We start from the raw sequence: 24477 nt of genomic DNA, 5'->3' as shown, positions 1-24477 counted from the left end.
TGTTAAATTTGTCATGTTATTTATGCTATTTTCTATTTGAACTAAACAAAATACTGCAAATACCATGGTAAACATCAATTTTTATACAATGGCCCCCAGTATATAGCTGCTGTTAAGATAACCATGAACTCGGGTTGAAGATTTGATTGAGGCTGGCACCATGTTGTTTTCTGGAGGCTATGAATTAGCAGAGATTTAAATTGAATGAATATACACTGCATGCTTTTATGCTGACATTTCAAATATTATAGTTTTGCAGATATCATAGAGTAGAAATGTATGTGATTTCTTAAGAAGACACCTCTTGAGGTGAACTATGGGAGCTACTTGATATTACCAATTCAGATGTCAAGTTCAGATTGTTGAGACAAAGTTCCTTACTTATGGTTTGCTTGAATGTTAATAGGTTGGACTCCCACTCATGTGAAGATAAGAAAAGATCCAGATAAATATTGCAGCCCAAAGTTCAATCCAGTCCCCAACTGACTGACAAATGCCTACATCATTAGAGCGCCTATCTCTATGTTAAAGATGATTCTTCTCTTTCTTTTGATAAAGTCTGTCCTACTCTGTATTACATTAAAAATTATCTAATTACTGCTCATTTTCCCCTCCAATTTGTTTCCAGCTCTCTGATTCTTTTTTTCTCCCCATGTCCTTTATGGACTTTAAAGCCAGAAAGGACCATCATGATAATCTAGTCTGATCTCCTGCACATTGCAGGCCACAGAACCTCATCCACCCATTCCTGTAACAGACCCATAACCTCTGGCTGAGTTACTGAAGTTCTCAGATCATGATTTAGAGACTTCAAGTTTCAAAGAATCCACTATTTATATTACTTGTTTTATTGGCTTAAACACAAATACATAAAGATAGATTTTCCTCCAATAAACATACAATTAATCTGACATATTAAAGTATTAAGTATAATGAACACATAAATAACCATGCAAATAAGAAAATAAAAATGAGACTGAAACAGAGAGAAAGAAATGGTACCAGGAAAGGAAAGGAAAACAGAAAGGTAGACATTTGAACACATTAGGTCAAACTATTTGGATTCATTTACAGTTCCTCATTTAGTGATTTGCTGATAGCACTGTAATACAAGTGTGATTGTAATACATTTCTGTCAGTGCTGACTGTCCTCATATATTGGAAGTCTTCCACTTTTATGAAAAGGCATGGTTTTCATATTGGCTAGCTCTTTGAGAGCACCATTGTACTGGCTGCATGTGTCTAGGCAATGGATTTCTTTATGGAAAATAATACCATTGACTACTTCCAACACTCTTGGTAGGAGTTTTTATGAACATTTGGCATGTCAATTAAACTCCCATCATAGCTAAGAGTAAAGATTACTAAATCCATCTGCAGGCCTGAATCCAGAATTAAATCAAGCTTATCTATGGCTTGCATCCAAAAATAACTCACTGGCTGGCACTCCTACAATATGTGTGATAACATACCATTGATTTCCCCACACTACCAGCTCTTGTTGACGCATCTTGAGCCCACTTTCCATGTTCTCTTTGGAGACCAGTGTACCCAAAACAGTTTTTTTCCTAAACTTTTTCTGAGATCCAGTGTGGATTTAATCACACTGAGTCCACACAATCCCCATTTTTCTTACTGGTCTCTTCAGTGCAGAGCTTCTTCCCCTTTCTCCCCTCACCCACAATTTGTAATTGTGGTAATCTTCTTAAATGTCTACTGTATATATGCTAATGTTCTGCATTGCTTTGCGCCCATTTTTTCCCAAGTGGCTTACAAGATTTGGTTCACCTGGCAACATTGGTGCAATAAAATCCGGGCCCGGATTACTGTTGTCCTTAAAATCCTAGAGCGTTTCCTTTTATTTATTTATTTTTAGGGTATGGCAGAAGATGGGTGAGAGATGTTTGTGTGCATGGGGGGGGGGGATTCTAAACACTGCAGACATTATGATTCTCTTAAACCACACACTGCAGAGAAGCTTAATGTCATCTCACAGGCATTCTTTCAAGATGTCAGAGATTCACAAATTCACAAAAGTTAATAGATGTAAAAAGTCTTCAAAATGCCCTTGTTTCTTGCCCTGTATTTTGCTGATTCTTTACAACCATCAGGTGGCTGTCTCAGTCATTTGAGTTAGTTTCCCCCACCCCAAATCTCAAAGGGTTTCCTTGAAATATATTCAGAGATGTGAAATACAGTCAGATGAACAATTCTAAAGCCAATCATTTTCCAGGTCTGGCACAGGCGTCATCTGCAGATCAATTCTGACATCTTGTCAGCTACACCCTCCACAGATACTTTCATCTTCCAGCCCTCATTTTTGCCCTGGATTTAGCCCTGATAAGAGAAGTAATTTATGAGCTCTGCAATACTTAGAATTTCAGAGGGAATGGCCAATACACAAAGCATTAGCTTGCATAATCTTCTTTCAAAGAACTATAGTAAATCTCCGTTTTGCCATTTACTCTGGCTCCATGCTTCAGAGGCTGCCCTGGCTTCCTCTTTTACTTCTAGGTGTTGTTAATGATCTATAAAATCTGCTCTGGTTTAGATCCGAGCTTCGTGAGAAATTGCCTCTATGGCCATGCACCATTGTGGCAAATGAGCCTTCTAGTCTTCTAGCCTTCCACCAATGATCTGATAGAGCCAGAGTTTATTAACCTTTGGGGCAAGAGGCTTTTCTTTGAAATAGGTTTGGGTGGGATGGGGTTCTTTTGGGGATAGGTCTCAAATAAGGAGGCATTCATAGTTCTGAATAATACCAATCAATGAATAATTCACTGTCTAAAAATAGTTCATTGGATCATTCCTGAATCAATTGGCACAAGAAGGTGGTGATGTATAGCAGGAGGCAGTTGGAGAGATTGGAACATCAGCCTTCAAGCAGTGGGTAAGGTGGTAGCAGCCCAAAAGGGGTCAGATACAGCCATTGTTGTGAGAATGGAAGGGACGGGATTCAGCGAAGCTCGATTTGCATGTGGACGAGTCCAATGGGAGAATGTTGAGCAGAGTAGGAGGTGGGTTGAGTAAAGTGGGTGTGTCAGGGTATGAGATATTGGCTGGAGGATCATGGCTTTGGAGAAGGTCACAGCTATAAGTATACAAAAACTATGCAATTACTTTGCTAATTCATCCCCATGCATCAGCCTTGCTAAATTCATTGCTTCTGCTACCAGACTGGGTCACTTTATCATTTGTCCCTAACTGCAGTAACAGATCCATTCAAATCTGAATGCCTCACATGAATACACAACAATTATGTTGAATTACACATCATTTTTCCCTTTGTATAAACTACTTGCAATGTTCTTAATGCAATTGGCCAGATCCTGGCCCTGATATAGCATGAAATCACTGAAATACATCAGTGCAAAAGAGCGGTGGAGCCAGCCAAGCCAGCTGCATTGTAGAATCCCCAGGTGTCTTAAGATTCCAAAGTTGGCTCTGTGCCACGACTTTCTGGCCTTCCCTGGTACATGCGTCATGCCGGAGCATGGCCAAAGGAGAGGCATGTCAGGAGCGCACTGGCACGCCAATGATCCCCAGCTGCTGGAGAAACCTGTTGGGTGCCTTTGCAGCCAGGCATAAATTAGAACAGCCCTGATTCTGCAACCCCAAGGGAGCTCAATCAGACCCAATGATTTGGCCCGGTATTTCTCTGTTTCTCATTTAAAGTTATATTACCTGTGTGAACTGGTATGCATACAAGTTTCTGTATCTAGCCACATTTTTTTTTTTTTTTTTTTTAGCACCTGGCACAGTAGGGCCTCTAGTTGCTACTCTAATAATACAAATAAATAAATACTTGAACAACATGGAATTCTTTACAGGCCTTTCGTGAAACTCATCTGGTCCAGTTTGCAGGGATCATGTGGACCTTTTTCATCAGTTATAATTCATGTGGTTTGACACTCCTCCCATTTAGCCTTATGTTTTGGTTTCAAATAAATCTGAAATCTCAAAGCAAAACTGCCAAGTTTAGTCTGAGTTTGTGTTAAACCATAAGAAACCCCACCATATTCCACATCAGTCAGTTAAGAAGTGCTTGAAACCACCCAGGTTCAGTGAAAAGTTCACAGAGCTAATGTACGTTTTGGCAAATATGGCCCAAGTTTTGGCCCAAAAATCAGGCCATTTTTTCTGGATTTTACATAGCTTTAACCAAAGACTGCCATGACATCTGTTCATCCTTAAGCAGAATAATTAGGATATTAAGACATTTTTCTCATTTGTATAGAAATTTTCCAATGAAAATGGCTATATAATTCACAATTAAAAGATTTGTACAGCTCCCTTATTCATAGTAAAACTTCATTGGCATTCAGTCATATTCATCTGCAAGTTCTCAAATAGTGAATATGAAAAGGGATGTCAAACCCATCCATGGAAATAAAGAAGAGGATTCTTGCCAGTCACCAAAAAGGTGGCACTGACAAGATTCCGGAAGGTGCTTGCTCTTTTCCTCCAACCTGTGGTTGGCAGTAAAGTCTGGGAAGAAATAGCTGTCTTCACCAAATGTTTAGTGACTGCCCAGAATATGAGTTACAAACTTGAATTCATGGCTTTGGGTTCTGTCTGCATCTCTCTTTTGCCAAAGTCTACAAACAGTGATAAGTGAGTTTCAGGATGAGAGGTATAGCACTAAAAACACCAGTGGAGAGATTTTAATATCTCTTTCAAAACAAAGCACGGATACTCTGTTTAAAGGTAGACAATAACATATCAATTTCTCTGCATGCACCACTGTAATGTTATTGACATGAACTCTGACTGTATAGATCATTGTTGCAACCAGGGTCCTATGGTTGCATCAGGTCTTGTACAGAGGAGGTCAAGTGGGGTGTCTATGGAAAGGTTAGGAGTACTTGTGGCACCTTAGAGACTAACAAATTTATTAGAGCATAAGCTTTCCTGAGCTATAGCTCAGTTTGCTGGTTATGATTATGCTGTCTGTATGTGTGTATCATTTTTGTTTGAAGTTATGAATATTGGCTATGTACTTGTATCTCAATGTGTTTGATTCTAAGTAGCCTCAGTGAAGCATTTGGTCAGCTTCTTGAGGAAAGGACTATTCTCTGTAAGTGCCCAATTAAGAAACACTTAACTGACAATGGACTTTGGGAGACGCCAATCCACATCTGAACTTTCCTGGGAACATTCAAATTAACATGTTAACAATGGTGTCGGTCTGCAAAAAGCTGAATCATTCATGGACATGTGATTTACCCAGGTGGCTACAAACTCCATCTTGTTGCTGTGATTTTGTGCAGGAGAACAAAGGGGTTTCCGCCCACGAGAGAGACTATAAAAGGCCTTGGAAACCCCTCCGTTTTGTCTTCAGATGGCCTCTCCATCCATAAGAGATGCCTGAAAGAAACTGGAACAAAGGACAGTAACTACAGGGATGTGAGTGATTGCTAGACCCAGACTAGGAAGGAGTTCAGTCTGTGAAAGAAGCTTATTGGAACGTCTCTAAGGGTGAGATTTACCTGTATGCGGTTTCTTAGTGTATTAGACTGAGTTGCATGTTTTGTTTCATTTTGCTTGGTAACTTACTTTGTTCTGTCTGTTATTACTTTGAACCACTTAAATCCTACTTTTTTATACTTAATAAAATCACTTTTTTTGTATTATTGAACCCAGAGTAAGTAATTAATATCTGGGGGGGGGGGGGTCAAACAGCTGTGCATATCTCTCTATCAGTGTTATAGAGGGTGGATAATTTATGAGTTTACCCTGTGTAAGCTTTATACAGAGTAAAACGGATTTATTTGGGGTTTGGATCCCATTGGGAGCTGGGTGTCTGGGTGCTGGAGACAGGAGCACTTCTTAAACTGTTTTCAGTTAAGTCTGCAGCTTTGGGGCGCATGGTTCAGACCCTGGGTCTGTGTTGGAGCAGACTGGCATTCTGAAGTCCCAAGCTGACGGGGAAAACGGGCTCAGAGGTTGTCAAGGTTCCCTCCCCACTCTGAACTCTGGAGTACAGATGTGGGGACCCGCATGAAAGGTGGGGACCTAAGATTATTTCTACCAGCTTGGGTTAAAAACTTCTCTAAGGTACAAATTCTTCCTTGTCCTTGGATGGTATTGCTGCCACCACCAAGTGAGTTAGACAAAGATTCAGGAAAAGGACCACTTGGAGTTCCTGTTTCACCAAAATATCCCCCCAAGTCTCTTCACCAACCAAATAGGTAAACAAGGTGAGCACAGACCAGACCGTTGGATTTTTAGGACACTAAAAACTAATCAGATTCTTAAAAACAGAACTTATTGGTCCTTTTGGTCAAGTGCCAACCAGGTTTTTTGAGCTTTTTAACCCTTTATAGGTAAAGGAGGGATTTTATGCTACCCTTAGCTGTATGTTTATGACAGAGGTAGTCTCAGCATACCAGGTGACAATCCCAAGGGAGTCTTTGTGACCAAACCAGTCATAACCACACCACCTTATTTGTATTACACTAGTGTCTTCTGTCCCTAACTGAGATCAGGATTGTCCTAGACATTGTACAAACAAACAGTAAGAGAGTTTCAATAAGAGTTTCATAAAACTGCAAGGAACAGAAATAAAATGTACAGAAACTGAGTGCCCACACTGAACTTTCCAAAGCCATGCAAGAGATTTAACCACATATCATCCATTAATTTTAATATCTTTAATTTTAAAGCTATTTTGCCTCCAGTACCTCTTAAAATCTCATCCCTAAATTTTAATCCTGAGGTGAAAGTCAAAGAAGATACAGTGGCTACTCCTGGGGGAATTCTGTGCCAAAAAATTAAAAATTCTGCACCAAAAATAAAAAATTCTGTGCACAATATTTTAAAATTCCACAAAATTCTGCATATTTTATTTGTAAAAACAATGCAATATAATCACTCTGGTTTCAATTATGTCCGTAATTTATTTAAACTACAATACAATGAATAGAGAAAGGGTGTGGAGAGCAAACCTTCTTGCCTAATAGTAATGTAGCTAGATTTGACCCTTTATTTTGGGTTATTAGTCAACAAATATATGCAGCCATATGCTCAGGGTTACAAGACAGGCTACTGAAGAGCAAGTGAGGGCAGGGGAATCAAACTCCCAATTTATATTGGCTACTGACCAGCTCCAGAAAGGTCAGTAGCAAACAGCTCACTGAGTACATTTTGATAAGAAATATTTTCAGTCCAAAAATGTAGACCAGTTCTAATCACTAAAGCAGTATAAGCATTTATAGTGGTCTTTTACACCACTCTGGCAATGTAAAGGATCCTTAAAACTTTTACACATATTTTATACTCCTGAGGGAATTCACAAAGACGGTGGGAATAATTCACTAAGCAGGCAGGCTGCTACATTCTGCTCTGCCTGAGGGGACAGAGCCTGCCCTACACCTACCTCCTCAGAAACACCCCGAAGCCCTGCCCCTCCACGCCGAGCATGCTGCAATTGTGAGTGAGAGGGACAGAGTCTCTCTCCACACATGCACCCCCCTCCCGGTGGTGATTTATGTCTCTACGGCTGCTCCAGGCGCCCAAACCAACCTGCCTGTGCTGACACAGTAGGGCACATGACCATTCTTGAGCTTCCCTTTGCTTCTCTGCCAGAAGTAATTTTTCTGTGAGGAAGCAAAGACATCTGCGGGGGACATGAATTCTGCACATGCACAGTGACTCAGAATTACCGCAGGACTAAGTGGCACTATTAGCACATTTTCCGGTCTCAGAAAGTTTCCTAAAGAACAATGTATTAATCAACATTCACACATACAAAAGTTTAAATTTTCAGCTACGTAGGAATTGCTATACTGGATCAGACCCAATGTCCATCTAGTCTCCAGCAGTGGCCAGAGGAAGAGCCCTGCAATAGTTTGATGTGGGATAATCTCTCCCCCACATTATGCTTCATCCTGGTCTCTAATAGAGATTGTCTTGAGCTTTGACACATGAGGTTTTATATCCCTTCTAAATTTTTATCATTTATTATTATAATATCTGGCTATTCTTGATAGTCATATAAATACCCAATCCCTTTTTTAATCTTGTGAAGTTCTAGGTCTCAACAGCTTCTTGGGGCAATGAGTATCACAGTTCAACTACATGCTCTTTGAAAAGTATTTCCTTTTATTAGTTTAGAATTTCCCAGCTCCTTCATTTCATTCATTGTCCTTTTTCTTGTGTTATGAGACAGGGAGAACAGAAGCTCTAGAGCATTTATTATTTTATGTACTTTCATCACGTCCTGTCTTAGTCATCTAGTTTCTATGATATACAAGCCCAATCCTTTTGATTTCTCTTTATATAAAAGTTTTACCATGCCTTTGATCATTTTCATCAAATCCACTCTAGTTCTGCAATATCCTTTTTAAGAAGAGGTGACCTGTACTGCACACAGTGAGCCTGATGAGACTACACCATTGATTTATAGAAAGGTATTATGTTTTCCATATTATTCACCATCCCATTCCTTCTACATCCTAGTACCATGTTTGCCTTTTTTGCCTCCAGCTGCATATTCAGCCAAGGTTTTTGTTAAAATGTCTACAGTGATACCCAGGTTCCTTTCTCAAAGGTGTATGAGTAGTTTGAATGTTTCCTTCCAATGTGCATTACTTTGCATTTATTTACATTGAATTTCCTTTGCCATCATGTTGCCCATTCATCTTGCTTGTTTAGATCTCTATGAAGTTCCTCATATTCTTGTCTGGCCTTGACTAACCTAAATAACTTTGTGTCATCTTTGAAATTTTGCTACCTCACTACTCATCCCATTTCCAGATGATCAATAAATATATTAAACAACATGGGACCTAGTAGAGAACCTTTAAGCACCCCCACTGTTAACGTTTTGCCATGATAAAAACTGACCATTTAATCCTACTCTTTGCTTTTGTCTGTTAGCTAGTTTTTGCTCCATTGCAATACTTTGCCTCTCACCCCATGACTACTTAGTTTCTTTAAAAAAAATGAGGAATACTTTTGGGCTATTATCAGCAGGAGGAAAATAAACTTTTGTAGTGATATCACTAAAGTTTTTTTTCCCTCCTGCTGATAATAGCCCACCTTAATTGATATGCCTCATTAGAGTTGGTATGGCAACCCCCATCTTTTCATGTTCTCTATGTGTGTATATATATATATATCTTCCTACTGTATTTTCCACTCCATGCATCTGATGAAGTGGGTTTTAGCCCACGAAAGCTTATGCCCAAATAAATTTGTTAGTCTCTAAGTTGCCACAAGTACTCCTTGTTCTTTTTGCTGATACAGACTAACACAGCTACCACTGAAACCTGTTAGTTTCTTTAGTAACCTTTTGTGTGGGACCTTATCAAAGGCCTTTGCAAAGTCTACAACAACACTACAAACAATTTATTTAGATGTGTTGGTCCCAGGATAGGAGAGAGACAAGGTGGGTGAAGAATAGCTCTGTGGAGCTTGAAAGCTTGTCTCTCTCACCAACAGAAGTTAGTACAATAAAAGATATTACCTCACCCACATAAATAAATTATGTCAACCTCTTCTCCTCTATTCACCATTTTACAATGCATTCAAAGGATTCTAGGCAATTTGTGAGTCACAACTTTCCTTTGCAGAAACCATGCCGGTTAAACCCTGTTTTATAATGATTTTCCAGGTGTTTTGTTATTCTGTTTGTAATTATTTCAACTAATTTACTAGCTTCAGACGTAAGGCTTACCAGTTTATAATTCCCTGGATCATATCTGGAGCCTTATTAAGCCATTTTCAGATTTTTTTCTTCTTGCTTTTACTTTTATTATACATCCTTGTGTGCCCCTTCCTTTCCTTTTCATTGTTTTGTCTTGATTCATAGATTCATAGATACTAAGGTCAGAAGGGACCATTCTGATCTTGCTTCAGCTACGAGTTATTCCATTTCTTTGTTTTCATGCGCCATTTATGATTTCTCTGCTCTCTCCCTCTTTCTCCATGTTCTATCAGTTTCTCCTTTTCTCCCTGTATTCTCTTAATCTTCCTCTGTCTCTCATTCCTTCTTCAGTCTCTCCCTTTCCCCACTCACTACCCCCCTTCATTCCTTTATCTCTGTGCCCCACCCCCAAACTCCTCCCCTGTTTCTTTCTTGACTTCCTTAGTCAGTCTCCTAATAACACTCCTCTAGTCTGTTCTATCTCTAATGCCTTTGCATTCATGTTACCACTCATTTATACTCAAACTTTGCCACACAACACACACACACTTTGCAAGATATATACCTCCACACTCCACCAGGCATGCATATGTGCTTATATGTGTCTACTCTGCCATACATTCTCACTCACTCACACAATCTGCCACAAACTCTACAAACAAAGGCCATCTACAGTATTCTCCCTCTAAGCCAGGAGATAAGGGCCCATGATTTCCAACCCCAAATCAAGGGAGATGACCTAATATTCTATCATCTGCCCAACTGAGGTGTGGTGCACCCTCAGTTATCTTCTTCCTTCACCCCAAGTAGAGGGGGGTGACTTTTCTCCTTTCTATTGAACTATCTCCCTACCCCACCCCCATCAAGGGGGGAAGAACAATGTTTTTCTCTACCCCAACCTGTGTTGGGCTAAAACTGAGCTGGGAGTGGGCATATGGATTAGAAGTAGCTGCAATATGAGCCAACTGGCAGGAAAGGAGTGTTGAAGGACCTCACCCAAGGTGTCTACACTGCAATCAGAGGTGTGATTGCAGAACATGTAGATGTGCCTAGCTAGCTCTGGTAACAATAGCAGTGAAGGTGTGGCAGAACAGACTTCCATACAGGCTGGTTGCCTGAGTATGTACTCATGTCCAAGGCGGTCTTGCACAACCCAGTGCCACCATACATGCTGTCACAGCTTCACTGCTATTGGTACCCGAGCTAGCCAGATGAAAGCTAGCTCAGGTATGTCTACATATGCTATAATCACACCTCTGACTGCAGGGTAGGCATAGCCCCTGAGTGAGCAGGATGGAACGGGGCTGGTTGGCCAGCTTGGTGGGAGAAAGAGACCTCCAGCTCAGTAGTGAGCATCAGGCTTAGATCAGTGGCTTTTAACCTTTCCAGACTGCTGTACCCCTTTCAGGAGTCTGATTTGTCTTGTGTACCTCCAAGTTTCACCTCACTTAAAAACTACTTACTTACAAATCAAGCATAAAAATACGGAAGAGTATAGCACACTATTACTGAAAAATTGCTTACTTTCTCCTATTTACTATATCATTATAAAAATCAATTGGAATATAAATATTGTACTTACATTTCAGTGTATAGTATATAGAGCAGTGTAAGCAAGTCATTATCTGTATGAAATTATAGCTTGTACTGACTTTACTAGAGCTTTTTACGTAGCCTGTTGTAAAACTGGGCAAATATCTAGCTGAGCTGATGTACCCCCTGGAAGATCTCTGCTTATCCCCAGGGATATGTGTACCCCTGGTTGAGAACTGCTGGCTTAGATAAACTGTCTGTTTACATTAGGGCAGGGAGGCCTGGTTAGCATTTGCCAGTCATATTGTCCATTTAGATCTACCCTTGCTAAATAACGTATTATCTGCAAAAGTTCCACCTCACTACTCACCTCTTTCCCCCAATCCTTAATTACTATGTTAAAAACACTGGTCTTTGTGGCATCCCACTGTTAACTTTTTGCCATCCATTCTTACTGTCTCTCTTATACATTTCTGATCCACTCTCTAACCATGGCCACAAAGTCTCTTGAGGGACTTTAAATTATGACTTCAGATAAATTTTGACAGCTAGTGGTTCTTTAGCCACTGTTTTGTTGACATACACAAAGAATTCTAGCAGACTAGAGAGGCATGCTTTTTTTCCTTACAGAAGCCATCCAGACATATCTTAATCATATCACATTACCCTAAAATCATTAGTATTACCCTTGAAAAGAAGTAGGTTTTTAAAAGTGCAGTTTTCAGCTGTGCTGAACAGAAAAAACTATGGTGATTAGCAAAGAACAAAGCAAAATGACAAACCAAAAGCTGCTCAAAACTGGAGATTTAAGGTCTCATACCTTTTCCCAGTCTTCAACTACTAGGAGCAAAATTACACAGGGCTAGAAGCACTTTCACCAAAGACTAAACACTGATGCTCCAGTCCAGCAAAAGCATTTGAGCATGTGTTTATCTTTAAGAACATGAGTTATCTCATTGACATCATCAAGACTACTCACACGCTTAAAGTCAAGCAAATGCTTAAAATGCTTTGGTGAATCAAGGCCTGAGAGCATAAACACACAGCTCTTTTTCAGTGCAGCACTTATTATACTTGGCACATATACATTTCTAGAAAATCTGTATTGAGCAAAAGCATCTGACTACTTGCCATGGCAGAGGGTGGGGAGGGTTGATAAATTGGGAACCCTCCTGGCTTTATCAGTTGGGCTTCTGAATGCTGCAGCTGCCCCTCTGTGCACTATTACCATTAATTTCTTAATTCAGGACCCAAGTTGCAAAACCATCACATGTTCACACCCAAGTTTAAGTTCCAAAGCACAAGTAAATAGATTGATCGGGCTCATCAAGCAGATACTCCTGGTTCAGCCAGAACAAAGGAATTAGGTAAACACATGTTGGCATAGGATAGTCTGTCTCCTACTGCCTCTGGCTTGGCAAAGGGTAAGCAAAATATGACTATGTGAGCAGGAAAAAGGAAAGGCTGAGAAGTTTTATGTGAACTCTTTGCCCAATTGTGTTCTTTTCTTGTTCTTATTCAGTGCTGTCTTTGTTTCAGGTTGTAATAATCTGTGTTCATATAGTCAGCACTCAGTCTCCCAATCTGGTCCTATTTATGCTAAATTTTTGGAATGTCCATCCCTATCAGGATGTTCTCTCTAATATACTCAATAAAGCTTGCTCAGTGTTTCAAGTATTCTTACCTATTTAAACCTTACCAGGTTTCTTACTAGCCCTAGTGGGATGCACCGAATCTAATAAATAAAATAGAATTGATACTGAAGAAATTCTACAGATGTGGAGTCACAGGCAGCTTCACTATCAACAGTGTATCATGATTTCACCATTGAACAACAGATGTCAGTGAGGTAGCAGAAAAGCTTCCCCTTAAACATTAAAACCCCCAAACCACTAGCATTTGAAGAGGTTCAGGCATTTCTCTCTCCTCAGTAGGCAGCAGCAAGGCAGTGTCTGTGTAATTAGGTGGCTTGATGTCATTCTGATGCAATTAATGTTAAGGATAAAACTCAAATTACCCCCATTACTTGGAGGTTTGCTAGTTTGAGGATTGTCAACCTCTTTCCCCTTCTGGAGCCCTTCTTTTGTGCAACAGTGAGAGAACTGAAAGATTATGCCAGTATCCAACAAAATTACAGCCGTGTTTTCCCCATTTTGCATGATCAAAAAATTGCTACAGGTATAAAAAGGACTAAAAAAGAAAAACTTCTTTCTCCAGATGAACTTAGAAATATCTTACTACAAGTGTAGAAAGAAACACTGACAAGTGAGATTGCATGAATGCTAAAATACTTGGAAAGGATGAGTCAAACAGTTCAGATATAACAATACCTCTTCATCTCTGACCTTCCCCGAGCCAAACTCAAATGCAGCCAAACCTTTTCTGAGCTTCAGAAAAGTTCAGATAATATTTTCTCCCATTTTTCTCTTCTGCACTTCTGTGTTTTTGTGTGACATGGAAGTGCCAAGACACACTGAGCCAGATCTTCAGCTGATGTAAATCAGCTCCACTAAAGTCAGTGCAGTTATGCTGGTTTACAGCAATTTGGGAAATAGCCCACTGTATCCAATAGCTCTGCATCCAACTCAAAGGCTTTGCATAATTGTTGGGTGAATATTCAAATCAATGCTTGTTTGAACCAAACATCAGCTTTTTGAGATTCATTCCTCACTAGTATTAAAGGAAATGCCTTACTCCCCCAAGACAACCCAAGCACTATATGAGTAGGATGACCAGATAGCAAATGTGTAAAATCAGAACAGGGGGTGGGACGTAATAGCCTCCTATATAAGAAAAAGCCCAGAATATCAGGACTGTCCATCTGGTCACCCTACATATGAGCCCTTCACTCCTCGCATGGGCAGTGCATAAAGTTATGTCATTCTTTCACAGTGTTACAAAAATCACTGATTGAACACCACAGGCCAAATTCGACTTTTGGTTCCCCCATGTGACTGATCACCATTATTGAAATCAAGCACAGATATCACCGAGAGCAGAATTTGACCCAAGGAAGATATTTACAGCTACACAAAGGAAGGTGATTGTAGTATTTTCTGGGACGTGTGGGACTATATGCTTTCTTTCTAGCATATTGATTCAATGCAACATTGTGATAACCAGACACAACAAACCAGTACTCTTGCATTTAAACAACAAACTGTGCAATTGATGGTGCTAGCGCAGCTTTTGAGAGACAGATAAAGGGAAAGATATCTGACCAGAATCCTGAGCTGAGCTGAAGATGACAGTGACAATGGCAATGTTGGAGATACAGAGAGTTATTTTGTAAGATCTCTCCTCATGAAATAATATCACACATAGAATTGGTAGAAAGTGATAACAAATGGTACTGACTATCCTGTAAGAGTTTGTTAGGCCATGATCCTACATGCCAAGTAATTTTTTTAAAATGTTTTTCACTTCAGATAATTTGTAGAGTCATCTTCACATGATAATAATCTGAGCAGAATGTTTATGCATCACTGCTCTGTACTGGATGGAGCTGATTTTAGTTCCATTCCCATCATTACTGTGGAATTCAGACTGGTCATAGCGTGCAGCACAGTAACAATCCTGAAGTCCTAAATGCCTACAAAGTTATGAAATTATAGGATGAAATTGGTCATATAGGTCATTGCTGCCCATACAGAATAGTCTGGTCATTATCACACGGGGAGTGGTATGAATAATGAAAGACTCAACCTAGAAATCTCTACACGGTTTTCAGCTACTACAAAATAGGGTTAGATAAGATCAGAAAAAGTACCACTGTTGTTCTGGAGGGTGCATTGGTTTATTTTGTGTAGCGTGTAAATGCCTCATAGCATTATATCTCTAAAGCACTGCAAGGGGAGAGCCAAAAGGCGAGCAGTCCCAATTTATTATTATTATTAATACTATTTTAAAGAATCCCTTACCTACTCGAAGCTCTTGTCCAAAGACTGTTTTCTCTCCCAGCGCTGAGCAGTTCCACCTGCCATAGCGGAACTGATATTGGCATTCATTGATTCCCATCTGTGCCCCTTCTCCAATCACTATGATGGCATCAGGGCGGCTCTGGCAGATCGCTCGTTGCCGCGGGGCCAAGCCTGGTATTTTGTTGCAGATTATATTTGCTCCTAAAGCCACCACAGATGACAAAGCTCTGAAGAAAAACAGAAAGAGGTATTAGAATTTAATTGAGACCATTAACTCCATTTGCACTACATTGCAGTGTGGCTCACAAGGCAATGGGCAAACAGCAAAATGTTTGGAAGTTTGGTTCCTATAATTATGCAGACTTATCTCAACAGCTTTGGTCTAGCAATTGGGGTTGGAAATCTTGCAAAATTTCCAGGAATTCCTGGTTTCATTTGGGCCAGAAAGCCCACATGAACAGCTTTGTTCATGGAATATTGGCAATTCTGCATCTGGTCCCAGTTAAAACCAGGAAGTAAGGAGAGGTGAAGAGTAATATTGAAAAACGTAAGTCAACATGTCATTGAACTTTGTAGAGTCTCAAAGTTTCAGGTTCATCTTGAGTGTTGTGCTTAGGTTCAGCTTCAGTATTTAATTTACCAGAGCCATTCACCTGCCTCTAATTTTAAACCAAGGAATAAAATTTAGAGAATGACTTTATTCTACCAACATTGTTGCCCATTACTATTAACTTAAAGTACTGAGTGAATAATGGAAATTTATCAGTATTAATCAAGATATGGCACAAAATCATTTTCAGACCTGGCAAACGTCTTGGACCAACATGCTCACCAACATGCAACATCTGTAACTGAAACTTGTCATTCTTATTCTTCAATATATTTTCAGAGTGATAGCTCTCGAGTTACAACTCATTCTGAAGACTGCCTTTACCTTGCATCTGCCCAATATAAGCCAACTAAGTGTTTAAGTTTGACAAGATTTCTAGTTTAGGCCATACATTTGTCATTTTCCAATTAATTTTTCAACATCTTTATCTGATGCATGTAAAACATGGGATAAATTTTTCAATATGGACTAATTGATTTAGGAACCTGTCTCATTTTCAAAAGACTTTTATTAAGATTTAGGCTCCTAAGTCACTCTTGCAAATGGGACTTAAGCTCCCAAGTGACTTAGGTTCTTATACCCATGGGCTAGAATTGATGGTCAGAATGTCCAGACTAGTTGCCATGAAAACATTCTAGATTATGCTTCTTAAATTCAGAGCCACACTAAGGAGAGGGTAAGTGGTGCCTGGAGGTGTTATGCCTGTTCCATGCCCCACTGCACCTAGACAAACTTCCTCTAACCCAGTAAAAGCTGCTGGCAGAGCTAGCCAGGCCCACTGCCCTATCCCAATGCAAACTGGAGTGCTGGGAGACAATTCATGGCTGCTTCCTCTCTGGAAGTTTCTTCATACTGCAGGGAAGGAGCTCTCTGTGCCATTTACCAAGCTAGCTCACCCAATAGCATACTGTGCACTGAAAAAATGGTGGTGGTCTCAGTTCACTTTCTAGAAGACAAGTGTCTACCACCTTCACAACAAACACCATTGTTGACCATCTGTGCAAAGTAGGTGTTCCACCCCCAGACAGGGCTGAGGCACTTGGATGTGGCCCAAGAATCACAAGATCTGAAGCTGCCTCCTATGTGGGTCTATAAAAGGGTGAACTCATTCCCCCACCATCCTGCACACTCATTCAGGGAAGCAACAGTGTAGCCCTTAATTAGAGCTGGTCAAAAAAATTCTGACAGAAGAGTTTTCCACAGGAAAATACCAAATTTGACAAAATCAAAACATTTACCAGTAACATTATTGATTTAGTCAAAATTGTCAATGACAAATTATTGAAACATTTTGTTTCTATAAGGTTGAAGAATTTTGTTTCAACTTTATCATTTTGACTTTTATAATATAATAGATAATATAGTCAAAAAGATAAAATTGAAATGAAGCACTCACCAAAACAAAATATCTGAATTTCCCACAGAACAGAGATTTAGAGTTTCAGCCAGTTCTACCCTTAATCTTCAATTTGGTAGAGCTTTCTAAATTGACATTCCATTACATTTATCCACAGCTTTTATATCTGGTTGAATCATTTGAATTTTAGGATATTAGAGAAGAGTTAATGTGAGCATATTGTGCCGTATTTCCTTTTTAAAAGAGATGTGTCAGAAGTACAAAATTTGGATTCAAATCTGACCCCTCCCAAAGTTTGAGACATGAAGGGTCAGATTAGGAGTTTTAATTCAGTGTTGCTGGGGCCCAGACACAAAATTTAGAATGGGACCAAAAGTTCCCAAAATTCTGGCATATTCTGAACCAGGTTTTGATTCTGGCCTCTCTCTATTTAACTAACAATATAAAATTTTTAAATGTGTGAGTCCTTACATCAGGACTTCGATGTCTTTCTAAAAGATATGCTGTAGTTCAAACATGTTATGGGCTTGATGCAGAAATTACTGGGTGAGGTTCTCCAACCTGTGTTATACAGGAGGTCTGACTAGATGATCATTTGGTCTCTTCTGGCCTTAAAAATCTATGAATCTGTGAAAATTAGAGAAGAATTTGGGTCCTAGTGAAGAAACCTGAATATTTGGTTTAGGATTCAGGCAATTCTCAATACTACTAATCCATTTTCTTTCATTGTTTATAGGGCTTTTCTCCCTCTGATTATCATGACATGCGATACTGGTAAGTATAGTGTGTATAGTATGATCATGTTGCAGTACAAAAAGGCTTAAAAGTATAAAAAATGTATTCCATTAATAACTGGTGAATTATGGGCTAGAAACATTTGCACTTTGTTTGTTATGATCACTTTAAAATGCTGGGATCCCTTTCTGAATTGTATTAATTCCCAGGTCTTGTCCTTTTATGCCAGTCAAGAGGCAATAATGAAAAGGCATTTTATATGCATTGTGTACCGTTAATCACATGAAACTAACTAAATCAATAATGCAACTATATGATGGATCACTATAAAACCACAGTTGACTGCAGGGGGATTCATACAAGGGATTTGCTTTAACGTAAGACAATGTGGGGAGAGCAGCTTTCAAATGTGGTTCTACTCTGAAAATGGCTTATTATAAATAGCATTGACAAGGTTCCATGTTTATTCATCCTAATGACTCCAGAACAAATTTGCTCAGTTTACAAGTATTTAACTGCCAGCTCTGCAAACTCAGTCTGGGCCCTTGTCTACACAAACTAGGAGGGTCTGAATCATAGAGCGTTCTAACATGTTTTGGGCTAACTGCCTTATGTAGACCTGCTGATGCACTCTAAAAGGTACCTAATGCACATTAATGCAGTCCTGTATGAAACGGGACGACATCAGTGTGAACTAGGTACCTTTTATAGTGTGCCAACAGGGTCTACACAGGGCAGTTAGAGCATGTTAGAGCGCTCTACAATTCACACCCCTCTAATTCACACTGCGATGCCATCTTGACAAATCCTGGGATCTTAAAGTCAAGCCGAGCTTGTGCATCATCACCTGAAATAAAGATTCCACAGGCCACAGTCTGCTTTCAGTTACATCTTTGCAACTTCATTACCTTTAAATTATATAGGTGCAACCTGACTGCATTTAGACAAGTTACACGGTTGTAAATGAAGGCATAACATGAAGACATTGGGGCTACACAGGTGGTTCCACAATAGGAATTTAGTCAACAGTTCTGCTGATGGTGGGTGAGTCTAAAAAGAATCTAGTAGATCAGCTGTGTTGTTTCTGCAGGGCTGGAAGTAAAAATTTGTTTTTTCACTGGAATCAGAGGATGTGACATTAAACAAACACAGGGAGCGGAATAACTGAAGAAGAAGGTGATGTTCTCACAGTCATTTTTTCAGGGCAGAACTACATTTTAAACTGTATCCAGGGCTCCCTGCATGAGAAGATGGGGCTGGTTGGGCACTTTCAGCACATCTCTAAGGTGCATCTGTAAGGTGCACTGGGCCCTTCTCCAGTCAGTGCCTTCTAGACTGGCTTTGGCTGTTTTTGAGCCCTACAGTATAGACTGTGGGCCTGCTGTAGAATTTTCCCTCCTGTGGGCTCTGTTTCCTCGGTTATACCAGTAGAAGCAGTCCTACACATAAACACACACACTATATAGTATGTGTGTCAATGAGAGCTGCAGCACTTCTGAATATCAAGTCCAAAGGGTGTCTCAATTTGCGGCCGCAAAAATGACGGCACCCAAGATTATAATTTGGATCAAAGTCAGCTATTTATTTACACAAATGGTGAAATTCTGGCTGCATTGAAGTCAATGGAAATTTTGCCACTGACTTTACAGGGCCAAGTTTTCACTCAGAGAATACTATATGTCTCTTGTTAGCCAAACATTTCAGATTTTGCCTATAATCTTGGTGCCTCCATTTTTGAGTGGTCAACTTGAGACATCTTTTGAGATGAGATGAGCCCTTAGCAGCTCTCATTGACCTCATCTCAATTTGGGCACGCAAAACCAAAGGACAGTTTTGGCCATAGCGTGTATGCGTGCATTAAAGATATGCATTGGTTTCACCTCGCTACTGTCTAGCAGTCTGAGCGTGGAACTGACATGCAGAACTGTATTCCTTGGTCAGCTACTGACTCCGTGGCAAACCTTAGGCAAATTACTTTCTTCGGTATGGCTTAGCTTTCCCATCTGTAAAATAGTAGAAGCCTATCTGCCTCACAAAGGTGTTGTGAGGCTTAATTAATTAATGTTCGTGAAATGGCTTGAGATATTGTTGATGAAAGGCACTATATAAATGCAAACAATAATTACTGGGAGATGTGGGGGTGTTATTGGTAGTACTTCAAGGGACTTGCCCTCTCTTTTCAGCCTAAATTTACCAGCATATCCCTCAGACCTGTTGTTAGCTGTTAAATTGTTATTCTAATTTATTGCCAAAAGAAATGCTGACTCATGAATCTGAGATTTTGGAAAACTGTATTTATATTAAAGAAATGCACCCAAAAGTGTTTCATACTTCCTCAATTGCTGTTTCTTGTGGTATCCCTCAGTTTGTGCGTTTGTCACGCATTCTAAAGGGCTGTGTTGCACTTTTGGGCTTTGACAGGTTAACATCTGTAACTGGATCGAGAGTGTTTTGCTTTATAACAACTGTCAAAAAACCAAAATCTACATGCCACATTTAGCCATTGTCTGCCATCTAATCTTTCCTCCAGGAGCGGTAGTCTTACCACAAGGAAATCCTGAGTGCAGTGTTTTGTTCAGATTTCTGGTGTAACCATACAGTACAGTGATAATGTGTGCACAATTCTGAGTTCTACATTTGTTCATCAATGTGAAATACCCATTTAAGCAATATCAATGGAACCACGTGGCATCTCTTAACGATTAATAATAATTAATTCACAGGGAATTGCTTGCAGTGATTTTTTTATTGTTGTAAGTAAAGAGAGGTCAAAACCAAAACTCTGAATCTGAATCTGGGTTTGGATACAAGTTTAAAGTTCAAACCTACAACAGGCAAAATCTAAACGGGGCATGGGAATACCCTGACGTTTGGGAAGGTTTGGATTCACATCATGAGTTTGAAACCTCAAGTTCAGGGTTCAGATTTTTTAAAAATCAATCTGCAGTTATAACTGTTCCCCCTAAGCTAGATATAAGCAAAATATTCTTAAAAAAAGGAGGGGTTGTTTGTTTTAAATTGCCTGTTTTTCAAGCATATAAAGCAATATTTCTAATAATTCCAATTTTGAGTTTTGTTACCTACCTACCTCTCTCCCACACTTTCATAGTAATTTCTCACAAACTTTTATGCAAAACTGCAAAATCATAGCATCTTGAGCAAGTGAAGTTTACAAGCCAGTCATACAAATATTATGGCCCCTTGAAATTTCACAGAAATCTGAGGGCTGAAAAAGTATGTGAAATGGAAAACTGTAAAATTTCATGCAAAATTGTGTAAATGTTTCTGAACAAATTTCAACCTCTACCATAAGCATTTGCTACCTACCATAAGACAGATTTACTGCTGTTATGTACGTTGCTTTCTCAGTCCCCTAACCAGCAAACACATGTATGTGTTTGTCTTGTGTATGTGAGCAGTCTGATTGGGGTCAATGGGACAGCTCACGTACATAAAGTTAATCACATGAATAAGTGTTTTCAGGATCAGGGCCTTCGTCAGATCTATTCTGGTAAATATAGAAATCATATCCATCCTTACGGCAAAGAGAATGAAAACAAAATAACTACACACCTTGTCAGAGAGAATGTTTTTTACTGTTATTAGTAGAACCTGAATTTTTACCATATGATAAAATACAGGTAAAAATATGTGAACCTTAAAGGTGTTCCCAAGCTTTGAAATACAGACCCGGGGGTTGGCTCTGACAAATATCTAACCAAAGTAAAAATCAAACAGATATAGTAAATGGTCCAGGCATTTAATACAGATATACTACATCTAGTTCATGTTTACCCAATATACTTTTGTTTAAAAAAATCTTACTTTTTACCACTTTTTTCCCCCAGAAAATATATGCTACTAGAACAAATGGCATTTGACCCCAAGTCCCAAACAAGGGGTGATATCAGGGTGCACTAACTTCCTTTGTGATGCTCCTGGAGCAACTGAATTCAACACCAAGTGAATCTAAAGCACCAAGCTAATTTGGATTCCTTGCTGCCTAGCAGTACAATGCACAAGACTTCCCACTAGACCAGCCTGATTGTATAGTCTTTGATTAGATGCCTTTCTGTGATATCACCTCAAACTGTGCTGCTTAATATTAACCTTAAGTTGCTGTTGGGTAGGAATACATTTTCAGCATGGAGTGAAGAGATTTAGCCACACAAATCCCATTAGAAGAGGAGTTGCATGGCTAAAATCCCTGTGCACTGTCCTGAAAACTTACCCCAGAGTGTCTGATAAAAAGCTCTATAATGGAATCTTTGTTAAAAAGAACCACTGACATATTTTGTGGTGACATTGTGACACATCTGAAACAGTACACCCTACTGAATGGTTTATTTAATTAAGAATTCCTAAGTAAATATTTTGAGCATGCATAAGTTGCAGAAATTGGCAGAAGCTTTCCCAGCTCTGAATTCCATCTGCATATATTTATGCTTTCAATTTTGTTTTCCACAGCAGGCTTCAAGAAATCATTGTTCAGTGCATGTGATATTGAAATGGAAATCAAATAAGCCTGCTCAGTTCTGCCCTGTGGTGCGCTGAACCCTGCTGGAGCTCCAGCTTGATTCTCGAAACCAGTGCCATCGAATGTTATCGCCTGCACTAGACACAGGAGGGAGAGATTTTTAAGTGAGTGCAAGTGATATGGCCAGACAAAAACCATCTCATTTAAGTAACATCATTCACCTGCAAAATGGAACTAGTAGGGTAGGTAGACTTGAGGGATGAGTCACGCCGGGGGCAGAGGTGGACGACATGCCTGTGGAACGGGGAAGTGGGAGTGAAAACTCTCTGGATGTTCCTGCTTTGGTTACATGCAACAGATTGGTTGAGAGGGGCAGAGCACTGGATTCACTCCCCTTACACACCAGCCAGCCAAGCCGAGCTGGCAAGGGCTGTTGCAATTAGACAGGCAGTAAATTATTACTCCCTAGGAGGAAATAGAGGAGAAATTGTGTCTCAAGAGGTGTGCCTCTGAGTCACAATGCCTCCCTGGACAATGCCTCTGGTGGTGCAGCCAATCCACCCCCGCTTGCTGAGGGCTTCACCTCAAGTCACAATCTATGCCCTAGCAATTAGCAATAGTTCAAATAAGAGGTGGAATCAGGTCCCTTGCTTCACAGACTTCTGGATGATTGCATTTTACAGAATATAAAGTCCATGTTTGAATGCACTATTATTAGGATCCTAGCAAATGCATTGCAAAAAAGTCCATATTTTGAATATCAAGAGAAACATTCCAAAGGGTAAGTTTTATTAGACCACAGGGAGATGTCTAAGTCCTATCACTGTAGGGCAGATTCTGCCACCATTGCTCATGTTAAGTAGTGTATTTTACTTCATAAATAGTCCCATAGGGCTAAGTTGTGACTTGGACTATATGTTCATGCAAGGGAGCGAGGGGAACTAATAACTGCCCTTGCAACCTTGTGCAAGCTACCCAGAACTCAGATGTGGGTGCATAAGAGTAAGGGGGTATCCCACACCCAATTACCTCTCCACCCAAGCAGGTGGGCAGGGAGTGGAAAGAGCCTGGGCTCCACCTTCTTAACCACATATGATCTGGCAGAAGGGGTTTTGTACTTTGTTCCTGGTATAAACCGGCAGTAAATTGATAACTCCCAGAGCAAGGCAGAGGTGGGGAGGAGCTCTGATTCAGAGGCATCTGAGTCACAGTGTCACCAGGGGCAGTGCTTGGCTCTGTGCCGAAAGTCATAACCTAGGCCATTGCAATCAATGATGTTCTTCACTCAATGTAAGAAAGAGTGTCAGACGCTAGTCCTGAGTTATTTATAACACAGGGCTGGATAAAGCACGGGATAGTACACTATATGACTAATCCTGCCCTGAGAAGAGAATGGACTAGTTTATCTAGCAGACATTATCCATCTCTAATTTATTTAAACGCAATCTCTGCTAGGCGGGTGTCGGGTTGTCTTTCAGTTCTATGTTAAATGAAAGAGTGGAGTATGTTCTGGTAATTTTTCAAAGTGCCTAGCAACTGGGTCAGTTTGGACTAAACGACTGCTGGAGGTTGCTGTTTCTGTGCTGATACCAGTAGTGCTGTTTGTCTTAACTTAATGGCATATTCCTAATGCAGTAGAGGCTCTCTTGTTCTAAACAGTGGCACTGTTTGTTGTGCCCCCAGCCTCTGCTCTAAGATCGCATTCCAGGCAAGATTGCTGCTTGCTTTATATGCTGACGCACAGGAGAGCGGGGGTGTAAGGTCCTCCCCTTGTTTCCCTGAGCAGCTTACATTGTACTGGGAGAAAAGCAGCCTCCACTGATCCCCCTCCCATGTAAGTGGGCAGGGAGTGGGTAAGCTGGAGGAGGGAGTGGATGGAGTCTTGATTCCACTCTGCAAAATACATCAGCCATCACTGCACAAGTATAGCCCAGACCAGTTTAGATTGATCTGCAGGCATAGACCTCAAGCAGATTATTTCCTTGAGTAAGGAGGAATCAAGAACTGAATTTTGACTCCCAGAGTCACACATATCTCTCTGATCTCTTCCAGAGTCAGACAGCTAGGCGCTATCCTTCCTGAAGAAGACTGACAGGTCACAGTCTAGGCTCAGATTGGTTGGCTTCTAACCATTTTAGCATTTGGTTCAAATGCAATGCTGGATTCTTTGTTCTTCTAGCCTTCCCAAGATTTTTC

The 24477-nt window shown here is 40.1% G+C and overlaps 1 protein-coding gene across 2 annotated transcripts in view; it reads right to left on the bottom strand.

Annotated features, from left to right (window-relative positions):
• Positions 1 to 24477, bottom strand: part of WNT7B (Wnt family member 7B) — a 132278-nt gene that overhangs the window by 48636 nt on the left and 59165 nt on the right. For both annotated transcript variants that reach the window (XM_038386965.2, XM_038386964.2), the window contains exon 2: positions 15103 to 15329. In XM_038386965.2, the coding sequence (XP_038242893.1) occupies positions 15103 to 15329 (227 nt within the window). The remainder of the gene's footprint in view (positions 1 to 15102; positions 15330 to 24477) is intronic.

The sequence above is a fragment of the Dermochelys coriacea genome, chromosome 1 (genome assembly GCF_009764565.3).
Source record: "Dermochelys coriacea isolate rDerCor1 chromosome 1, rDerCor1.pri.v4, whole genome shotgun sequence".
Taxonomy (NCBI): Eukaryota; Metazoa; Chordata; order Testudines; family Dermochelyidae; genus Dermochelys; species Dermochelys coriacea.
This window is presented reverse-complemented; position numbering and strand designations above follow the sequence as displayed.